Raw genomic sequence first — 23,666 nt, forward strand, 5'->3', positions numbered from 1 at the left:
CCAATATTATTAATTCTATTTCACAGCATCTCTCCTAATCTTCCCCTTCTCTCTACTTAAATAGCCTCCTCCTTGATTCAGGTCCTCATCATCTCTTATCTGTACAAGTAAAATAGCTTTCTGCATCAAGCCTCTCCACACTCTAATTTATTCTCCATTCAGCTATCAAGGTGATTTTCCTAAAGCACAAATCTTACCACTTCATTCTCTTACATAGTAAATTCCATTGGCTCCCCTTTTCCTCAGGGATCAAATATAAAATCCTCTATCTGGTTTTTAAAGCTCTTCACAACCTGGTCCCTTCCTACCTTTCTAGTTTTCTTATATTTTACTTGTTTCCATATATTCCATGTTCCAGAAACCTTGGCTTTTTTGCAGTTTCTTACAAAAAAATATTCCATGTTCTGCCTCTTCCTTTTTACTGGCTATCTCTTATTCTTTAGTTCTACCTCCTAGATTTCCTAGCTTTCTTTAAAATTCAGTTCCTATCCAATCTTCAGCAAGAGGATTATCTGAATTCACCCACTCCCCTGCTCCAAACCTGTTATTGATTTCTCTCTCAGATTTCCTTTTATCTATTCCATATCTATCTTGTATTTATAATTATTTGTATTTTTTCTTCTCCATTAGAACATAACTTGCTAGAGAGCAAAAACTGCACTCTTGTCTTTTTTGAATCCTCACTGTTTAAGACATCGCCAGGCACCAAATCAAGAATAAATGAATGTTTATTTACTGACTGCTGAAAAACTTTTGTCTCATCTTGCCCCAAACCAGATCTCACAAAACTTCCCAATCATTTCCTTAGCAGGCGACTTGCACTCTGGGATCATTCACAAGCCTCCTCATCACCATAATCTTAAAGTCTGTTTCTGAATCCCCTTGGTTTAGAGAGGTCAATTGTCCAGCTATTTCTTCACCATTCAGGTCATCTCTATACCATGTCACCAAGAAACCAAACTCCCTTTCCAGCTTTTCTGTATGTATAAAAATGCAAAATCCTTATGGGAACTTGAGTAGATGCCCATCAGTTGGGGGATGGTTGAATAGGTTACGGTATATAAATGTAATGGAATAGTATTGTTCTGTAACAAACGATAAGCAGGCTGGTTTCATAAAAGCCTGGTAAGACTTACATGAACTGATGCTGAGTGGAGTGAGCAGAACCAAAAGAACACTGTACACTTTAACAACAATATGGAGAAGAGGAAGCATAGCTCCCCCACACCAAGTAGTCTCCACAAAGACTTAGAAATTGCAACAGACCAAGTTCTGACCACGAAAGCCAAGAAAAAAGTCACTGTGCTTCATTTTTCTAGCGTAGCTTAGAAAGACAGAGAGAGATATCTATGAACAATGGGAAAGGGGTCTGACCAAAAGCAAATAGCACTAATAGATATATTTTTATCTATTTGCAAGCTAGATACAGAATATTTTCCAAAGTAGATGTGACAGGATTTGGTGATGAAATGGATAAAAAATGGAAGTAAAAAAAAACAACAAAAAAAAAAACCAACCTGATACATAGATTTGGTGTCAAAGCCATAGTGACCATAGTCACAGACAAGGAAGGTGGGAAGGAAAAATAGAAGTGGACAAGAAAATTTGGCTTTTGGAGACAGTCCCTTAAACAAAGGTAGAACATTTAAGTTGAAAAACATTTATTAAGCTCCCACTCTGAATGTGCCACCCACTGTGCAAAGTGCTAGAAATACAAAGAAAGGTAAAAGATGCTCCTCTTTCTCAAGAAGTTCACAGTCTAACTGTGAAGACAACATTAAAATAAATGCAAACATACAAATATACATGTGTGTATACAAATATGACATATTGCTACATATGTGAACATATATATTGATAAACTATAGTTAATCAACAGAGGGAAGGCACAAAGATCAAGGAAAACTAGAAAAGTCTTCAAGTAGAAGATGAAACTTTAAGAAAAGCCAGAAGGTAGAGATAGAAGGGAGAGAATTCTAAGTACAGAGGAGAGGCAATAAAAATGTTTGGAGTCAATAGATGGGAGTGTCATGTTCAAAGAACAGCGAGGACAATAGTGTTGCTGGACTACAGAATAAGGCAGAAGGCAGTGAGAGATAGAGGACAGAGTACAGAATTATAGGGATAGAGGGGGTATGACGGGGTGAGAGATTGTTAGTATTTCAGGAATGAGTTCAGGTGGCCTAATCACAAGACGTTCAATATTACAGTAGAATCCTCTCAGGGGATTAAGGAGTACAGACCATGAGTCCAATAGCGGGGGAAAATTAATGGAATGTCATTTCTTTCCTTTCCCTTTAAACAGGCTAGAAATAGGTGGAGGGAAGCAAATGGAATGGCATGTTTCCAAACAGCTGGAAACAGGATGGGACCATGCTAGAAGCCTGGCACTAAAGGGAAATATCTAGTAAACAAGTTGGAAAAAAAATCACACTGTAGCTCCATTCATATAGAAGTCACAATAGAAATTAGGAGATGGAGGAACACTCTTTAAAGCATTATCACTAAAATGTATTCAAATTATGCTACCTAAAATTTCTAGAATTTACTTAACAATGTTCTTCACTTACTTTCTGAGCTCCACATTTTATGAAAATCATTAAAAAGAATATGTCCTTGAGCAGTTGATCAGGATGAAAGAATTTAAAATGTGCCATTTGATAACAATTTAAAGAAATGATAGGTATTTTCTTTTAAGAAGGGAAATGAAAGGAAAATGACTGATTTCTTCAAATATGTATTCTAGTTAAAAACAACAAAGTACAAAAGATGGAGTCTAAAGGAACAGAATTCATCTCAATATAAGGAAGAGCTTTGTGATAAGTTCTTCAAAAAGTATCCTATCACTGAATGTTTGTTAAGTAAAGGCTACACAATCACTTCATGAGAATACTATAGAGGAGATTCTGGCTTCAAGCATCATCCCTTAGATGTCTTCCACCTGTAAGATTCTATAAGTTTTTTAATGAATGTATTTTTTTCCTGTTCATATTCTACCAATAAACTTAAGATTCGGCATCCAAAAATGTTTTTCATCATAGAAAATCTTCACACTTGCATATTTAAGTAAAATAATTTTCTAAAAAGCACAATGATAATTTTAAAAATGTCAACAATATCAGGATATACTTTGACAAAGTAATAAAAATAATTAAGGTGAAAATATTAGCATCAACTAACTTTGATACTATGATCATATTTTTAAGCTTTCATGTAGTACTTGTAGCCTTGAAAACATACAGACTTAGCAAAATGGTTTCAAACTTCTCTGATATTTTCAGCTTTTCTATATAGTGTTCTAATCATAAGTTACAATCCTGCTCCTATATCTAATCTATCTTGTATAAAACCTGAATGTAGTCTATAATTGAGATTACTTTTCAGTACATATTTAGATATGCTTTCTTTTTTTTAAAGGGTATAGTCCATAGTTGGACTAACAATATATTCAAAGTAATTATTGTCCCTTTCTCAACACCCCCCAACTTTTCCCATCATTTTAATTTACTGCTTTCTTTCTGAACTTCTTCACCATTCAATATTTTAGGGTTTATAATAGAAAGTTTAGAAAAGAAGTGATAGAAGTATATAAAGGAAAAAACTTACAACAGACATATTAGCAATGAAGTTTGATATCCACATCTTCTAGGACAATTAGTAGCCTTGACCCGATATGTTTGAAATCCTTCTTCACACCAATAAGCTTTATTTATCTCTGATGGCTTCATTAGGGGTTATTAGCATATCAAATTAGTGTTCTCCATTTGAAATTTGAAAAAGAAATGATTATTAGAGAACAATATATATTTAAGTAAAACTTAATATAGTTTGGGAAAGCAAAACACTCCTCCTAGCAAGAAGAGCAAATATAAGAGACACAACATAAGATAGGAGTATAGGACTCATGACTTATGTGGGTGGGATCAGGATGGGTGAGATAAAATCAATCTTGGTAGCTTAGTGTTCCTTAAACCCTCAAATACCTACTACTAGGCTAAGGATGCCTTATGTGACCAAAATTATTATGAAAATTAGAAAGCAGTTTGGCAGAAATTAGGTTTAGATAAAAACTTTATACGACATAACAAAATAAGGTCTCCAAATGGTCCTAAACATAAAAATGACAAAATATTTTAAATTATTATATTAAAAATATAAAAATGACATTTATGAGAATGAGAAGAATATAACTATGGTTAAGGAGAAAAGTCTCAGCCAAAGAGAAAATAGATGATTATACAAAATACACATTTAAGTTAAAATGTTTCAAATAATAATAATTTATATAGAGCTTTCTATATGCCAGACATTGTGCTAAAGCTTTCTATACTTATTATATCATTTGATACTCACAACAGCCCTGAGAGACAGGCAGTATTATTATCTTTGTTTTGCAATTGAGGAAACTGAGGCAAACAGAAGTTAAGTGACTTTCCAAGTCACAGCTAGTAAGAATCTGAGACTGGATTTATACTTAAATCTTCCCAACTCTAAGCTCAGCATTCTATCAACTATGCCATCTAGCTGCCTTAAAAATAACAAAAAATTAAGGGTGAAAGAATGCAAAGTTTTGATGAACGGAGGGAGGAAACTTTGAAGCAAATATCTCTTAGAAAAGTATGTTGCACAAGACATAAAGGAGATATATACAAATGTACATGTGTGTAATATGAAACATTTCTTATTAGATAAATGGTAAAAGATACGAATTGTTTTCAAAAGAATAATTTCAAGTGATCAAAAACCATGTGAAAGAATGCTCCAAATCAAATAATACGAGCAAATAAAAGGATTATATATTAAAAGCAATTTTCAGGGTTTATTTCATATTTGTAGATTGGAAATGATGACAAAAGATGAAAATGATCAACGCTGAAGGAGCTATAAGATCGACACACTAATACATTGGGGTTTTTATTAATTTTATAATTATAATTTTTTTGGCAGTACATATGCATGGGTAATTTTTTACAACATTATCCTTTGCACTCATGCCTTGCACTCACTTCTGTTCCAAATTTTCCCCTCCTTCCCTCTACCTCCTCCCATAGATGGCAGGCAGTCCCATACATGTTAAATATGTTATAGTATATCCTAGATACAATATATGTGTGCAGAACCGAATTTCTTGTTGCACAGGAAGAGTTGGATTCAGAAGGTAAAAATAACCTGGAAAGAAAAACAAAAATGCAAACAGTTTACACTCATTTCCCAGTATTCTTTCTCTGGGTGTAGCTGATTCTGTCCCTTATTGACCAATTGGAACTGAATTAGATCTTCTCTTTGTTGAAGATACCCACTTCAATCAGAATACATCCTCATACAATATCATTATTGAAATATATAATGATCTCCTGGTTCTGCTCATTTCACTCAGCATCAGTTGATGTAAGTCTCTCCAAGCCTCTCTGTATTCCTCCTGTTGGTCATTTCTTACAGAACAATAATATTCCATAACATTCATATACCATAATTTACCCAACCATTCTCCAGTTGATGGACATCCATTCATTTTCCAGTTTCTAGCCACTATGAAAAGGGCTGCCACAAACATTTTGGCACATACAGGTCCCTCTCCCTTCTTTAGTATTTCTTTGGGATATAAGCCCAGTAGTAGGATTGCTGGATCAAAGGGTATGCACATTTTGATAACTTTTGGGGCATAATTCCAGATTGCTCTCCAGAATGGTTGGATTCTTTCACAACTCCACCAACAATGCACCAATGTCCCAGTTTTCCTACATCCCCTCCAACATTCATTGTTATTTTTTTCTATCATCTTAGCCAATCTGACAGGACACTAATACATTGTTGTTGGAGGTATGAATTAGTTTAAATATTCTGGAACACAATCTGGATTTATACTAGAAAAGTCATTAAATTGTCACCCAGAAATTATTCCACTACGTAAATTCCTTAAGCTGATCAAATATGGAAAAAAAAGTTTCATACAAAAGAAAAATATTTATAGTAACTTTTTTGGGGATAATTATTGAAAAGAAAGTAGTTACCCATTTATTAGGAAAGTATGTCATTTTTTTCTATTAGAAATTGGTTAACTATAATGTACAAACATAAGAAAGTCTTCATTATATCATGAAAGACATTAATTTGGTTTCTGACTTTGCTTTCTTTCTTTTTTTTAACTTTTATTGATTTTTTGACATTAAAAATATTTACAGATTACTCTCATTTTATCAGCTGTCTCTTTGTAACAAATTAAAACAATTAATAATATAATAACTTCATCTGAAAATGTATGCAATGTTTCACACTCTAGCACTTCCTAAACACTTATTCTAAAAATATATATATAATAATAACATACTATCTATCCCAATGAAGAAAAAAATATTTTAACAAATATGCATAGACAAGCAAATCAGATAAACAGATATACACATATGTAGATGTCTCCTTCTCCCTAAATCCATTTCTCTGTGAGGGAAAGAATATTTCTTCATGAGTCCTCTGCCTCCATGAATGATCACTGTATTGATCACAGTTCTTACAGCTCTTAAACTTGCTTATTTTTAGTGTTGCTCTACAAATTGTTCTTCTGGTTTTGTTTATTTCCTTCTTCACTAGTTTAGTCCTCAAAATTGTTCATTTTGAAAATATTGCTGTAACAGTATGAATGGTTCTTCTGCTTCTGTATACCTCACTCTGAATTAGTTTATTATATCTTTCCTTATCTCTTGGAATTCATCTAATTCCTCATTTATTATAGTTCAATAGAACTTTATCACATTCCTATATCACAAGTCATTCAGCTATTTCTCAATTAATAGACATTCCCTAAATTTCCGTTTTTTGGAAAAATTGTTGCTAAAAGTTTTTTGTTTGTTTGTTTGTTTGTTTTTTTAATATAAAGGACTTTTCCCTTCTTTGCTCCCTTTGGAATATAGACCTAGCAATGGTAACTGGGTCTAAAGACATTCATTATTGAATATCTTTTTTTGATAATATTCCAAATTGCTTTCTAGAATATTTGTACTTATTCACAGGTCCATACCAGTATATCAAAATACCTATTTTCCTAAGTTTCTTCAATAATTATCATTTTCTTTCTTTCTTTCTTTCTTTTTCTTTTTTTTTTTTCTTTTTTTTTTTTTTTTGGCCATCATTGCCACTTTGATGGTTGTGAGATAGAATCACTCAGAATTATTTTAATATGCACTTCTCTAACTAATAATGCCATGAAGCACTTTTTTCCAAATTCCTATCCATGGATTTAGCTTCCTCCCTTGAAACTATTTGTTCATATTCCTAGATAACTGGGAAATAGTTCTTTTTCTCATACGTTTTATTCAGTTCCTTACATATATTAGAAATAGAGAAATGTAAACATTATTTCATTAGAAAATATAATAAGCAATAAAATGGAGAAGCATACAGAGGAATCAGGAATACTTGCATTTGAATCCTGCTTCTGACATACTAGATGTGACCATGGACAAGTTATTTAACAAACAGTCTAAGAATGTAAATTAAAGATGAGTTGATAACCTATAGTGGTAGAGGGACTATGCTGATAATCCCTCTATACTGATGAAATCTTAGGTCCAGACTAAAATAATAAAAAATAGTGACTACAAGGAATTCATAGAAATGTGTAAAGACTAATTTGAACGGATGCAAAGTGGAGTAAAGAAAACCAGACAAACATACATGATTCTAATTATAATATGATAGAAAATAACCCAAGATAGACTTCAGAATTCTGAAAGCTCTAGAAACCAATCAAGATATCCAAATGCTGACTGTAAAGCTTGACTCCCAACTCTTGTTAAAGAGGTATTGGACAAAGATGCAGAATTAGGAATATATTGCCAAAATGAGAATAATTTATTTGTTTGACTTAACTGTAACTCAATGGAAAGATGGTGGGAAGTCATTGAAATGTAATAGTGATGCAAAAGAAGGAATACTAATAAAAATTTTTAAATAAAAATTTAATTTTAAAAATAATCTCTGTGTGCCATTCCTTTGATAAATCAAACCACATATTTATTCAACTTCAAACATGTTAAGTGAAAATAATTTCTGCATAGAATCAAAGGATTGAATGCGATAGGAAGGACTTTTTTACAGCTCACCTCACTGATTCTTTTTTAAAAACGTTTTTTACAAATTCAAAAATTGAGGCACAAAAAAGGTAAAGTTAATTGGTAATTTCCCCTGTGGTATTTCTTTTGATGGAAACATCAGCCTTCCAGTTAGCTAGATTTGCAACCTCAAAGTTATCCTTAGCTATACTTTCTTATTACTCCAGTTGCCAAGTTTCATCAGTTCTACTCCCACAACTTCTTTCCTATTTAATTTTTCAATTCACAATTTTTGTTCTACTTCACTTATTCTCACCAGGGCTATTATAACAGCTCCACACAGATGCCAAACTTATACTCTTAAAATATAGTTCTGATCATATGATCATTTTACACATGCTTCACTTCCTCATCAGAAATCTTCTAGGCCTCCCTATAGTATCCAGGATAAAATTTAAAACATTCAATTTGTCATTTAAAGATCTCCACACTACAGCTGATATCCACCTTTTCAAATATTTCATCTTAAGATAACAGCTCTTAAAAGAGAATAGAGCACAAAGACTTGTAATACACCTCTCTACTTTAAAATATAAAGAAAAAAAACCCCCAAAGCCCAAGGAAATTAAATGATTTGAGCAAAGCATTCTGCTTCATACATTCATTTTTTGTTGTCACCCAGCTGGCCTGTGATCAGTTTCTATTCCAAATTCCACTTCTACATTTGCATAAATGGCTCCTTATATGTACAGTATATTCCCTGAATTCAAAACATAGCACAAATGATCCTCCCAGAAAATACTTTCTGATTCTTGTTAATACTTTTGTTCTTACTTATTTTATATTTACTTGTTTGAGTACATATTAAATAGCCTTCATTAATCACCTTACACTTTACAGTAATATTTATTCCTCTTCTCCTCTAAAATGTTTGTATATTTGAAGTTAGGAGTTTTTAAGAGAGGTTTGCTGTTTGTTAAAATGAACCTACTATCTTGGGCAGCTACGAATGTATTATCAGAGCTATTAGAAAGAGTATTTGAGAGATCAAAAATCATCAAGAAGATCTTCAGAAAGAGTCTCGATAGACCACTGCTCTTCTGATGAGATTTAGATAAAGGGTAACCCCTTTTGGTTCGGCACAAGGATACATAGTTAAATGCAGTCTAGTGACGGCACAGAGTCCCCTGTAAAGGAATTTACAGACCTGAAAACCAACATTGATAAAAAAAAAAAAAAAAAAAGGTTTATTGTAGGAGTTTGGAAGTAAGGGTAAAGGAAGAAAGATGCCAGGGCCAGGCTGGCGCCAGGTGGACAGGAATCCTTGGCATGGCCCACATAAGGGTACCATGTTTGGGGCTCCTGCAAAGAATGGGCTCCAGGGTTCTCTTTTTTATAATGAGTTTGTGGGGGTTGGGGAAACCTGAGCAGATCATTAGAGTGGGGGCTGGGAAAGCCCGGATATCACTGAAATTCAAAAGGATCTTTTGACCAGGATTTGTGAATCAAAGGTGCTAGCTTCTTCAGCCATGGGGAAGGGGGGAAGGGTTGGGAATCAGAAAGGAATCTTAAAGGGACCTCAACTCACATCACTTCTACTTACATGCTATTGAATACAAGATGCTTAGGCCCACTATAAATTTATGTTGCATAATATCAACAGGCACTCTCCAAACTCCCCTAAGTGATTCATTTTTCCACTCATTAGAGTGCCTTTTCAAAAAATATCTACCCCTTCTCAAACCTCTGATGAGAACTCTTTCATATAATGAAAAAAAATGATCACAACCAAAAACTCTCCCCTTCTCATCTAATATAAAATTTCATGTCATTAAGTTGCTTTCCAATACCATTTTCTTCTTCATTCATCTCAAATAATGAAGTATCATGCCTACCCAAGCCAACCCCTCTAAATGCACAAGTAATCCCATTGCATCATCATCTCCTCTAGTTAACTGTTCCTATTGTTCTTGCTCTCTGATTTACCTTTAATCTGTCTCTTGTCTAACTGGCTGCTTCTGTATTGTCTACATATATGTTCATGTCCCCTCCATGATCAAAATACCCTCACTTAATCTGTCCATTCTATTAGTTTTCCTACTATATCTCTCCATTCTCTTGTGCCTAATATCTTTGAGAAGGCTACATTCAATTGCTGCCTGCATTTCTGGCCTCCTGCCTCATCATTTGAACCTCCTCTCTCCAAAGTTTCTTAATTATCAAATCCAATGTCCATTTTTAAGTCCTTATCCTTCTTGACTTCTTGGCAGCCTCTGAGACTATCACCTTTTTCTTTCTCAGATTTCCTGACATTATCTCCCCTAATTATCCTCCCACTTAACTACTGTTTCTCTCCTTTAAGGATCATCATTCATGTCACACCCATTAACAGGAGACTCTCTTCTATTCTCTGTCCATATTATTTCATTCACTTGATGATCTCCTCAGCTCCTAAGACAAAAATCTTCTCTGTATCAATGATTCTCAAATCCAACTGAACAACACTAATCTCTCTCTTGATCTCAACTGTCAATTGCCTCTATTAAATTAAAGGGCCCATAAACATCTTAAAATCAACATGATGAAAACTGAGCTCACTATATTTCCCCCCCCCAAAAAAAATTTCCTTCATTCTGACTTCCCAATTACTGTCAAAGACTCTGTCTCCTTCCAGTTCCCCAGGTTTACAATCTAAGTGTCACCCTTAACTCTTCACTTTCTCACCTCTCAATATGCCAATTAGGTCTTCATAATGCTTTTTTGTTTTGGTTTTGTTGTTGTTGTTGTTTTTGTTTTTGCTGAAGCAATTGGGGTTAAGTGATTTGCCCAGGGTCACACATCTAGGAAGTGTTAAGTATTTGAGACCAGATTTAAAGTCAAGTCCAGGACTGTGCTCTAACCACTGCGTAACCTAACTACTCCCAAAATGCTTTTTGATATACCTCCTTCTCTCTCCATGAGGTAAAGTTTTCATGGGAGATTTAAAGAAGGATGAGTATTTTGAAAAAAAATTTGAAAAAAGGCACTGTGGTAAATGAAATAGTTTTTTAGAAAAGTAAAATGGGACTGCCTGTCCACAATAAAAGCTACTCAAAACTTCTCATTCTCCCCAATGCAATTTAACACTGTATACTCCTCCACTATATCTTCCTCCATACCTAGATCTAATGAAATTGAGTATAATGGTATACTTAGAGAACCCTAAAGAATCAACTAAAAAGAAAAAGTTGAAAAAAATTAACATTTAGCAAAGTTGCAGATTATAAAAGAAATCTATACGGACCATTAGCATTTCTATATATTATCAAAAAAATTAGCAGGAATATATAAAGAAATCCCATTTAAAAATAAACATAGACAATATAAAATATTTAATAATCTTCCTGCTAAGACATTCAAGAAATATATAAACACAACTACAAAACACTTTTAACACAAAGATAGATCTAAATAACTGAGTAGATATGGCCAATATAATAAAATAATAAAAATGACAACTCCACCTAAATTAATTCACTTATTCAGTAGCATATAATAAAACTAAAAAAAAAATTAAAACACTAGACAGAATAATAACAATACATTCATTGGCAAGAGCAAAGGTCAAGACTATCAAGTGAATCAAGAGGGGAAAAGAGTGAAGGAAGGTAGCTTCAAATTATATTACAAATTGGCAATCATAAAAATAAACCAGCACTGACTAAAAAAAAAAAATGATGGTTTAGTGGAATAGATCAGGAAGACAATATATAATAGGAAATAATCATGGTAAAATGGTGGTCAATAAACCCAAAAAGTCAGGCTTTTGGAGTAAAATAAAAAAATGGCAAAAAATGCTGCAAAAACTAAAAAACAGTTTGGGAGAAACAAGGGATAGACCAACAATTCACATCATATACCAACATAAGCTCAAAGGGTACATAATTTAGATATATAGGTCACATCACAAGCAAATTAGGTGAGAATGGAAAATTTTAGCTGTCAGATATATGGATACAGGAAGTTTATGACTAAACAAATAATAGAGAGGATCATAGGAAGTAAAATGGATAACTTTGATTTCATGAAATTAAAAAGAAGTTGCACAAACATAACCAATATAGCTTCTAATTTGAAGAAAAGCAGGAACTGAGAGGTAATTTTTACAACAATTTTCTTTGATAAAGGAATCGTTTTTCAAACATATGGGGAACCAAGCCAAATTAATAAAAATAAGAGCCATTCACGAATTGATAAAATCATGAAAGGATAAGAACAGGCAGTTTTCAGAGAAAAAAAAAAACTAACAATAATAATGTGAAAAAAGGCTTTAAATCCTTAATAATTAGAGACATGCAAATTAAAATATTTCTGACATACTACCTCACATCTATCAGACTGGTTAATGTGACAGGAAGGGAAAATACAAAAGCTAGAGAGGATGTGGAAAATAGGGATACTAATATATTACTAGTGAAACTCTGAACTAGTTCAACCATTCTGTTGAATTATTTGCAACTATGTCCAAAGGGCTATAAAAATGTGCATACCTTTTGATCTGGCAATACCACTACTAGGTCTGGATCCCAAAGAAATCAAAGAAAAAGGAAAAAGGCCTATAAGTATAAAAATATACATAACAGCTCTTTTTGTAGTGAAAAAAAATTGTAAATTGAGGGAATTTCCATCAAGTGGGTAATGGCTGAACAAGCTGTGATGATTGTGATGGAAAGCTACTGTGCTATAAAAAATAAGGGAAATGGTTTTAGAAAAACATGGAAAGATATATGAACTGATACAAAGTCAAGTGGGTAGAATCAGAAGAACATCACACACAGTAACAGCAGTGATGTAACAATGATCAACTGGTAAAAAGACTTAGCTATTCTTATTGTAATAATGATCCAGGATAGCTTCAAAGGACTCATGATGAAAATGCTAGCCACCTTCAAAGCAGAAAGGAAAAAAATGAATTCTGAGTACGGACTGAAGCATATTTTTTTCACTTCTTTATTTTTCTTGCCGTTTTTCTTTTGCCAACATGACTGATGTGGAAATATATTTTGCATGACTTCACATGTATGACAGGTATTAAATTGCTTATTTTCTCAATATGTTGGGAAAGGGTTGGAGAATGGAGAGAATTTAGAACTCAATTTTTAAAAAAATTAATGTAATAAATAAATAAAGAAAAATTATATTTTTATGAATTCATATCCTTCATGCCTTTCATTCAGACAGTTATGCTTTCACACCTTGATTACTGCATGGGCTGGCTCTTCCCTCTGAAATTCCTACAAAGCTGTCGAAGTGATATTCCTAAAGTCCAAGTCTGACCATGTTACTTCTTCACCAGAAACAATCAGTGGCTCCCTGGTGTCAATCTAATACAAACTCTTCTTTGTTTTCTTTAAGATCATATGCAAAGTCCTCCAGCTTTTTACTTAATTTAATTTACTTACTTAATTTACTTATTTTATTCTCCCAAATAAGCTCATTCCAGATTCCAAATTTTTCCTTATACTGTTGTTATCACATGAAAGGCACATCTGAGCATCCCAATTCTAGATGACCTTCAAGAATCAGTTCACTTCTTTCATTAATCTTCTCCCAGCAATTCTAGTCCACAATTACTCTTCAATTCTCTGAATTTGTCTGCAACATTAATTCTTGGTATTTAGCTTGTACTATCTTGATATTATCTTTTTCTACTTTTCTGAGGGCACCTTGAAGATATGGAATACTCCAATAAATCAGAACTAATTGTTTATAATATTAAATTTAATCATTATATTAAATCTAGATTTTTTATACCACTCATAATGCTTGTTATTATATATATATAATAAGATAACAGTAATAAAGTTAAAAGAAAGCCTACTAAGTGCTGAGTCTATTTGATCCTCACAATAACTCTGGGAGATATGTGGTACAATTTGTCTCTCATTTCCATTTACAGAACATGAAATGAAGGCAGATGGAGGTTAAACTGCTCAGAGTCATCAAACTAGTTAAGTGTCAGACTGGGTTTGAACTCACATCTTCCTGATTCCAAGACTAACACACTAACTGCTGTGCCACCTAGCTGATGTCAATTCATTATTAAGGAAGAGATCAATAAGGACACATTAACCAAAAAGCAACGTGTTAAAGTAGTTGTAAGAAGCAATGCTTGAAGCCTGGAAGACCAGGGTTCAGGACCAGTGCTTGACACATAGTATCCCTGGGTAAATTTTAGCACTCTAGGCAACTGCATAAAGCTATTGTTTGCGAAGAAAGTGGCAGACAACATTGCTGGTAACAATTTCCTTGCTTGGTAGTTCTTTCCACTGGTCAGATCACTGGCATAGCTCCTAACCCTAGGCATATAATTGTTAGTACCCTCCTGGAATTAGAGTAAGAGTTCACAAAGCTATCTCTCCCCCCCCAACCCCCACTGAATTGAAATGAAATGAAAAATAAATTCAATAAGATACCTAAAAATTTCAGGAAATGGCATATACAAACATCAAAACCTTTTTTCTGGTCTTTGAGCAAATTTTTATAAATAGAATTAAACATGATTGGGTCCTCCCCTTCTAATCATTAAAGGGTTGTCATATAGAAGATTAAAGACCCTAGAGTACAGAACTTGAACTAATAGGTAGGATGTAGAGAATTGTAGATTCAACTTGATGTAAGGAAAAACTTCCCCAAATGATTGCTGTCCAAAAACATAATGGGATACTTTGGGATGTACTTTGTTCCGTTTACCTTGAGGCCTCCAAGCACAGACTTGTTGGGTTATAAAAGGAATTCTTATAAGGAAACAAGTTGGTCTCAACAGCCTCTGAGCTACCTTTGAGCTCTAAAATTTTTTGATTCCACATATGACTCCTTCAAATATTTGAAGAAAATTATGTTCTCCTAAGGCTTTTTTTCCCCAAATAAATGGTCTGAATTCCTTCAACTGATATATATGTTACAAAGTTTCTGAATATCTTTATTAATTCAGTCATTTTCCTCTGAATAACATTTAGCAAAATTCTTCCTAAAATGTGTATAGAACTACATATATAAATATTATGCATTTGGTCTGACCAGGACAGAGTACAATAGAAATGATCAATGATATGGTCAAAATCCTTCTTTTAATGTGAGCAAAATCAAATCAGTTTTATTTGGGGTTATTTAACACTACTGCTAATTTCTAATGCCTGGTTATCTATTTGGTATAAATTAAAGTAACTCATTTTTATTCTATTTTGAATATAGAGATGCCTTCCTTGATAATCATCTTCATAAACTATACCCTTTTATATCAGAAGTAGATCCTCATTCTTTTTTCTCTGGACTATAGAATCATACAGGATTAGAGTTGAAAGGAACTTTGTTTAAAATCTAGTCCAATTCCTTCATTTTATAAACCCGAGTAAGACTTAGAAATATGATATGATAAACTCAAAGTAACAGCTAATTTGAGGCAGAGCTAAGATTAAAGAGTCCAGGTTCTTTGCACCTGAATTCTAACACTGAAGCATACTAATTGGACTAATGTGATACAGTGGAAAATGCACTGAATCTGGAATTCAAGGACTTCAATTACAATCTTTCTTGATCTTGGGAAAATCTTGGGAAAATCTCTTCCCTTCCACAGGCCTCAGTTTTCTCATTTTCATAAAATGAAAAACTTACAAATGGATATCTCAGGTTTCTAATGGCTCTATAACTATAATCTTAAGAGTTCTGAGACATTGTTCTTTCCATTAAACTATGTTAATTTTAAAGCTTCAGTCTTTTCTTCATGTATTTTGTTTCCTAAACTTTTTATACATTTAACTTGTTTTCTGCCAGATCATGGAACATCAATAACTGGAAGACTGACACCTTCAGAAAGAAAATGCTGATTAAGAGGGAGTTATATCTTCAATGTATTATAGAAATGAAAGTTTTTCCTGCTAATGGAAATCAACAATCAATTTACATAAAAAATAAAGGACTAGACTTCATAAAAGGTGACTGATATTGATTGGCTAAGATAACAGGAAAAGCTAATGATGAATGTTGGAGGGGATGTGGGAACACTGGGACATTAATGCATTGTTGGAGTTGTGAAGGTGATATAGTCATTCTGGAGAGCAATATGGAACTATGCCCAAAGGACTTTGCACAATTGTATATATCCTTTAATCCAGCAATATCACTATTGGGTCTATACCCTAAAGAGATAACAAAAGAGGGAAAAGGACCCACATGTGCAAAAATGTTTATAGCAGCTCTTTTTGTGGTAGCAAAGAATTAGAAAATGATTGATGCCCATTATTTGGGGAATGGCTGATTAAGTTATGGTATAAGAAAGTAATGGAATATTATTGTTCTATAAGAAATGATGAGCAAGCTGATTTCAGAAAAGCCTGAAAAGATTGATATGAACTGATTCTGAGAGAAGTGAGCAGAACCAGGAGAACATTGTACAAAATAATAGCAAGATTATATAATGATCAACTATTATAGATTTGGCTCTTTCCAGCAATACATTGATCCAACACACTTCCAATAGACTTGGGATGAAAATGCCATTTGTATCCAGAGAGAGAAGAAAAGAGAGAGAGACACTTCTAGAGACTGAAGATCCTGGGCAGAAGCATATTATTTTCACCTTTTCTCTGTTTGCTTTTTCTTTCTCACAATTTTTCCTTTTTGTTCTGATTTTTCTTTCATAAAATTACTAATATGGAAATGTGTTTAACATGATATATATGTATAACCTACATCAGATTGCTTGTTGTCTTGAGGAGGCAGAAGGTAAGGAATGGAGGGAGAAAAAAAAATTTGCAACAGAAAATCTTACAAAAATGAATTCTGAAAACTAGCTTTACATGTAATTGGAAAAATAAATACTACTGAATTTTTAAAAAAGAAGAAGAAAGTAGTCTGTGCTAAAGAAAACTTCATTACAATTTTAAAATTTTTTAAATAAGTTTAAATAATCTAAATATATGCTAGATAGGACTCTAAAAGAATAATACTGTTTTGCTTGTTAATCAGTTAGAGATTCTCATTGCCTGCAGAACTGAAAAGCGCTTCCCTTCGTTTACATAACTTAAAATTTTTTCTCTTTTTAAAAAGGAGGAAGGAGAAGGAAAAGGAGGAAAAAGTAAGCAGAGATAGTGAGGAAGAAAAAAAGGGGAAAAGATGGTTGGAGAACACAAAATAAAGAGAAGGAAGAACAGAAAAAGAAGATGGAGCCCTTGGAGTAAAAATTCATGAAATTAGGGGTATTGCCTACATGTTCCACATACTTTATTTTTTTAATAGTTTTTATTTACCAAATATATGCATGGGTAATTTTACAACACTGACAATTGCCAAATCTTTTGTTTTAATTTTTCCCCTCCTTACCCCCAGATGCCAGGTTGACCAATACATGTAAAATATGTTAAAGTATAAATTAAATACAATATATGTATATATGACCAAACAGTTGTTTTGCTGTCCAAAAAGAATCGGACTTTGAAATAGTGTACAATTACCTGTGAGGGAAATAAAAAATGCAGGCAGACAAAATTAGAGATATTGGGAATTCTATGTAGTGGTTCATAGTCATCTCCCAGAGTTCTTTTGCTGGGTGTAGCTGGTTCAGTTCATTACTGCTCTATTGGAACTGACTTGGTTCACCTCATTGTTGAAAATGGCCACGTCCATCAGAATTGATCATCATATAGTATTGTTGTTAAAGTATACAACGATCTCCTGGTCCTACTCATTTCACTCAGCATCAGTTCATATAAATCTCTCCAGGCCTTTCTGAAATCATCCTGTTGGTCATTTCTTACAGAACAATAATATTCCATAATATTCATATACCACAATTTATTCAGCCAATCTCCAATTGAAGGGCATCCACATAGTTTCCAGTTTCTGGCCACCACAAAGAGGGCTGCCACAAACATTTTGGCACATACAGGTCCCTTTCCCTTCTTTAGTATCTCTTTGGGATATAAGCCCAGTAGTAGCACTGCTGGGTCAAAGGGTATGCACAGTTTGGTAACTTTTTGAGCATAGTTCCAAATTGCTCTCCAGAATGGCCGGATTCTTTCACAACTCCACCAACAATGTATCAGTGTCCCTGTTTTCCCACATCCCCTCCAACATTGTGCATTATCTTTCCCTGTCATTCTAGCCAATCTGACAGATGTGTTAGTGGTATCTCAGAGTTGTCTTAATTTGCATTTCTCTGATTAATAGTGACTTGGAGCATCTTTTCATATGGCTAGAAATAGTTTCAATTTCTTCATCTGAGAATTGTCTGTTCATATTCTTTGACCATTTATCAATTGGAAAATGCCTTGATTTCTTATAAATTAGAGTCAGTGGAAATGAGGCCTTTATCAGAACCTTTGACTGTAAAAATGTTTTTCCAGTTTATTGCTTTCCTTCTAATCTTATCTGCATTAGTTTTGTTTGTACAAAAACTTTTCAATTTGATATAATCAAAGTTTTCTACTTTGTGATCAATAATAATCTTTAGTTCTTCTTTGGACATAAATTCATTCCTCTTCCACAGGTCTGAGAGGTAAACTATCCTATATTCCTCTAATTTATTTATAATCTCATTCTCTACGCTTAGGTCATGAACCCATTTTGACCTGAGTTTGGTGTATGGTGTTAAGTGTGGGTCAATGCCTAGTTTCTGCCATATTAATTTCCAATTTTCCCAGCAGTTTTTGTCAAACATTGAGTTCTTATCCCAAAAGCTGGGGTCCTTGGGTTTGTCAAACACTAGATTATTAAAGTTATTAATTATTTTGTGCTTTGGACCTAACCTATTCCACTGGTCAACTAGTCTATTTCAGCCCTCTTTGTGGTGGCCAGAAACTGGAAACTGAGTGGATGCCCATCAATTGGAGAATGGCTGAATAAGTTATAGTATATGAATGTTATGAAATATTATTGTTCCGTAAGAAATGACCAACAGATGATTTCAGAAAGGCCTGGAGAGACTTACATGAACTGATGCTGAGTGAAATGAGCAGAGGCAAGAGATCATTGTATACTTCAACAACAATACTATATGATGATCAACTCTGATGGACATGGCCTTCATCAACGATGAAATGAAGCAAATCAGTTCCAATAGAACAGCAATGAATTGAACCAGCTACACAAAGCAAAAGAACTCTAGGAGATGACTATGAACCACTACATAGAATTCCCAATCCCTCTATTTTTGTCTGCCTGCATTTTTTATTTCCTTCACAAGATAATTGTACACTATTTCAAAGTCCAATTCTTCCTGTGCAGCAAAATAACTGTATGGATATGTATACACATATTGTATTTAATATATACTTTAACATATTTAACATGTATTGGTCTACCTGACATTTGGGGGAGGAAGTGGGGGGAAGAAGGGGAAAAACTGAAACAAAAAGTTTTGCAATTGTCAATGCTGAAAAATTACCCATGCATATATGTTGTAAATAAAAAGTATAATAAATTTTTTTTAAAAAGCAAGCAATGAAGGGAATGATAAGAAATTCCAATTTTCAGATAATCCAACCTTCAGTTTATATTACATAGCATCTGAAAATCACTAAGTAAAACTAAATGCCTTGGCCCTTGAAGTAAAACACATTATCTTTATAAACAGGAAAAAGGCAAATTCCCTAGCACATTTAAGAACCACAATTGAATTACAATAACATTGACCATCTGGGAGTAATAGATTATAGAATATTGTAACAATGAATAGAAACTAAATTTAAGAATGTACAGTTGAAAAATGCTTGTCACATAAATTTAAAGTTAAAGCAAAGGTTTCTTTAAAATTGCAAAATATTTGAAATTATGAAACTTAAGTTCTTTGTTAAATGGACAAGAGCTTCCCTAATGCTTTTTTAAGATCTCAGCATTGGTACAATAAAAATGCTTATATGTAAAAGTCCGTTTCAAAATATGAAATCATATCACAAAGTACAAATAAAGACATGGTCAATCTTTGCTTAACATTATGCATCAGCACTCTTTTTTGCAATATAAAAATAAAATAGAAAAAGAAAAAGACTTGCTTCACCTATAACCCGTAAAGAGATTTATATATGTACATACCATTATTGAGGAGGGAGTGAAGCTTCAATGAAGAGGACAGAAATAGAACTAATGATTTCATTGATTTATGGAACTCCACGGAAAGAAATTCTCTCTACAGCAAACCAGTACCCTTTCTCCATCTTAGTTCTAGAGCATTACCTTTTGCCTAGCCTACTGCAAATGTTCTAAATAGTCTTCCTTTTTCAAGTGTCTCCACACTCCTGAATTCTTCCAACTTCCTTGATTCTCCTAACTATTCCATCATGACTCAGCTGCCTAACCCTGCATCTATGGGATCCTTCTCCCCCTTCCTAGAGCCTCCATTGGTGGGGAGGAGAGAAAAAGAATTCATTTTAGTCATGCTTCATTCTCTGAACTTAGCAACCTCTAGATAGCCCCTACTTCCCACTTCAGAGCCTCATTTTTAGGCTGTCTTCCCATTGACAATGTAAGCTCCTTGAGAGCAGGAACTGTTTTTCTTTTTGCTGGTTCTTGTATCGTAGCTAAGCACAGTGTTCAACACATAGTAATCTGGGCTTAACACACACCTGGCATAAAATAAATGTTCAATAAATGTTTGTTGACTAACTACTTGGCTCCAATTCATTTTCCACCCAAATGCCAAAGTGATTTTTTTTCTTCAGTAGCTCCCTATAACTTCTCTGTTTGGCATTTAATAACTTGGTTTCATGCTCCCTTTCCAGACTTCTTACACCTTCCATTCTTTCATATACCCTAATATCTAACTACATCAGTCCACATCCTTCAAGATGCAGCTTAGACACCTTCCCCCTTATGTAGGATACCATTCTGGATTCCCTCTTCCCTCTCACCACATGATTCCTTCTGAGGTTTACCTTCCATTTACTCTGAATATAGCTCTCATGTACATACCTATTTCTATATTTTCCAACCCATTCAAACATAAGTGCTTTGAGAGCAGAGACTGTTTTTCACCTTTCTTTGTATCTCCAATACTTAGATAAGTAGTGCTAGCTATTAAAAAATGTTTATTGACTTACTACTTACTACTCAGAAACTGGAATGGAAAAAAGCAAGAAATTATTGTGGTTTTTTTTTTATTTTTTTTATTTTGCTTTTTTTTTAGATATCAATAAACTGATCTGAAATAAAAGAAAGAACAAACCAAAAAAATACAGTAAAAGAATTGGTTCAAAAGACATCAGTAAAGGCAGCTGGGTGGTGCAGTGGACAGAGCACCAGCCCTGAAGTCTGGAGGACTTGAGTTCAAATCTACCCTCAGATTCTTAACACTTCCTACCTGTGTGACTCTAAGCAAGTCACTTGACCCCAATTGTATAGGGAGGAAAGAAAAAAAGATAAATATTACAAAAGAAATCAGTAAATTGAGTAAGTAGTCTCATAAAGTCACAGAGATTTACAAATTCTGTCAACTGAGACTGATAATACTGAGCATATTCTCTTGATTATAAATCTGCATAGTAAATACAATTTCAAAGTACAGTTTTGTACTGAAAAGTTAATAAAATAACTTCAAAACACTTACATTGCTTTTTCACATCTCTCAGCTGTTTGCGAAACTCCACAAATCTGTGGTCTTTTTTCAAGTCATCTTCTTTGTTGTTACTTTTCAAAGCCACTAATTTCTCTTCAGCTAATGCTTTCAGATTTGGTGTTACATTTCGGTAATTTTTGTCTTTTACCTGAAAAAAAAAGAAGACGGTGACACATTTTGTTAAATAACCAGAACTGAAATACCCTATTACTTAGAAAACGCATTTATGGAAACTAAGTCCATTCATTCTTAAAAAAACAAAAAAACAAAAAACAAACAAATAAAACCACTTTAGTTTGATTCACAGATTTAAGAATAAGGATTTCTGGTTTTAATAGCTATCTTCTTAGACTCCATAAATATCTACCTCATCAATCAATCAATAAACATTTGAGAGATTATCAGGAGTCAGATGCGGTGCTGAGCTCATTAAGGATATGCAGAAAGGTAAAAGACAATTATAAATGACCTGCTCTTGAGGAGTTCTTATTCTAATAGGAGAGACAACATGTAAATTACTATGTACAAACAAACTATCCATATCAAATTTAAACAATTACCAGAGGGAGAGCAGTAAAAACAAGAGAGATCAAGAAAGGTTTCTGGTAGAAGGTAAGACTTCTAAACAAGGAACTGAAAGAAGGTGGAAAAGTAGAGAAGAAAATCTCAATCATGTAGGACAGACAATGAGGAGGGCACTGGACTGCAGCATATGTGGAAATTAGGGAAAGGAAAGTATAAGAAGACTGGAAAGTAGGGGAAGAGCAGATTATGAAGGGACTTGAGTACCAAATGGAAGATTTTACATTTGATCTTGGAGGTGACAGGAAGCCACTGAAATTTATCGGGGAAAGGAGAAAGTTCAGATGTAGCTGGATAGGAGATATTCTGGAGTGGAGAGAAGTTTGTTGCAACAGATTGTCTAAGTTTGAGGTGATAAGGATCTGTACTAGAGTGGTAAGGGAACAGAATAGAATATACTTAAAAGATGTTGCAAAGGTATGAAACTGATAGGGCTTAGCAACAGACTGGTTATGGTGGAGGGTGAAGGCATTGGGGATATGTGAGTAGAGGAGGAGGGAAGAAGAGAAAAGTCTTGGTGAAAGGCCTCACTTTTTTTTAGTAAAATGAAGCACAGTTCTTGCTGAGAAGGTAGCAAGAAAGAGAGCTATGGAAAGTTTAAGGAAGAGTTACTCCAAGGCATGGGATAGTGAGTCAGTTAAGGAAATGTAAAAGAATTGTCAGCCAGTGAAGGCCCTGGATGATATAAACACATTGGCAGTGACTGGATCCAGGGTTTTGTGATTTTCTCCAGCTTCATTCAGCAGCACGAGTAGGAACAAAAGCAGCAGATGGGGGAAATTATACCAGGCTAAGACTTGGCATAGTACAACTAGAAACAATAAGGAAACAAGGGAGTCAAGGGAAGAAGACACTGTAGAGTTGGCTGTTTCACTAAAGCGTCAAGGTTAGGAAGGAACAAGAGTGTAGTCAGTACAAGCGGGATGGCCTGGTCTGTGGTCGAGGCAAGGATGGAAAATAGGATTTAGTTTCAAGACATAAAGTGAGGTGACATGACAACAGAAAAAGGAATTTCTGAGTTTGTAAACACTAAAGTGAGCATTTATGGGGGGTGGTTAGAATATAAGGGCAAGAATTGAGAAGTGAGAGCCATGAACCAAACCTGAGGAAAGAGGAATATTTTAAAGAGTATAGATGACAGCTTCAAGAATTTTGATTAGATGGTAGATATGGAATGAATATGGAATGAATGAACCTGAAAGAAGAAATTGATGAAGTGATGGAGACGGAAATAGCAATGAGGAAAAAGAAGCATTCCAAATTACCTCCTTGAGCAACAAATTGAAAATAAGTGAAACTGCAACTAGTGTTGGAAAAGCTGGCCAGGGAGGTTGTCACAGGGAGGGAGGCAGTGAGAATCAAAAGATGAAAGGGGTAGGAAAGGAAAAGATTTGAGATGAAAGGAACTTTATTAATTACTGAGCATATTTTCCAAAGACTATAATGGA

General features: G+C 33.9%; 1 protein-coding gene and 1 long non-coding RNA gene across 3 annotated transcripts in view; one reads left to right on the plus strand and one right to left on the minus strand.

The window, feature by feature from the left end:
• Positions 1–23,666, minus strand: part of NSMCE2 (NSE2 (MMS21) homolog, SMC5-SMC6 complex SUMO ligase) — a 237,632-nt gene that overhangs the window by 136,030 nt on the left and 77,936 nt on the right. For both annotated transcript variants that reach the window (XM_074265779.1, XM_074265787.1), the window contains one exon: positions 21,628–21,784. In XM_074265779.1, the coding sequence (XP_074121880.1) occupies positions 21,628–21,784 (157 nt within the window). The remainder of the gene's footprint in view (positions 1–21,627; positions 21,785–23,666) is intronic.
• LOC141541567 (uncharacterized) lies at positions 15,941–17,247 on the plus strand. Its single transcript, XR_012481838.1, has 2 exons — positions 15,941–16,021; positions 17,136–17,247. It is a non-coding gene; the product is annotated as an uncharacterized LOC141541567 (long non-coding RNA).

Source organism: Sminthopsis crassicaudata, chromosome 1 (assembly GCF_048593235.1).
Source record: "Sminthopsis crassicaudata isolate SCR6 chromosome 1, ASM4859323v1, whole genome shotgun sequence".
Classification (NCBI taxonomy): domain Eukaryota; kingdom Metazoa; phylum Chordata; class Mammalia; order Dasyuromorphia; family Dasyuridae; genus Sminthopsis; species Sminthopsis crassicaudata.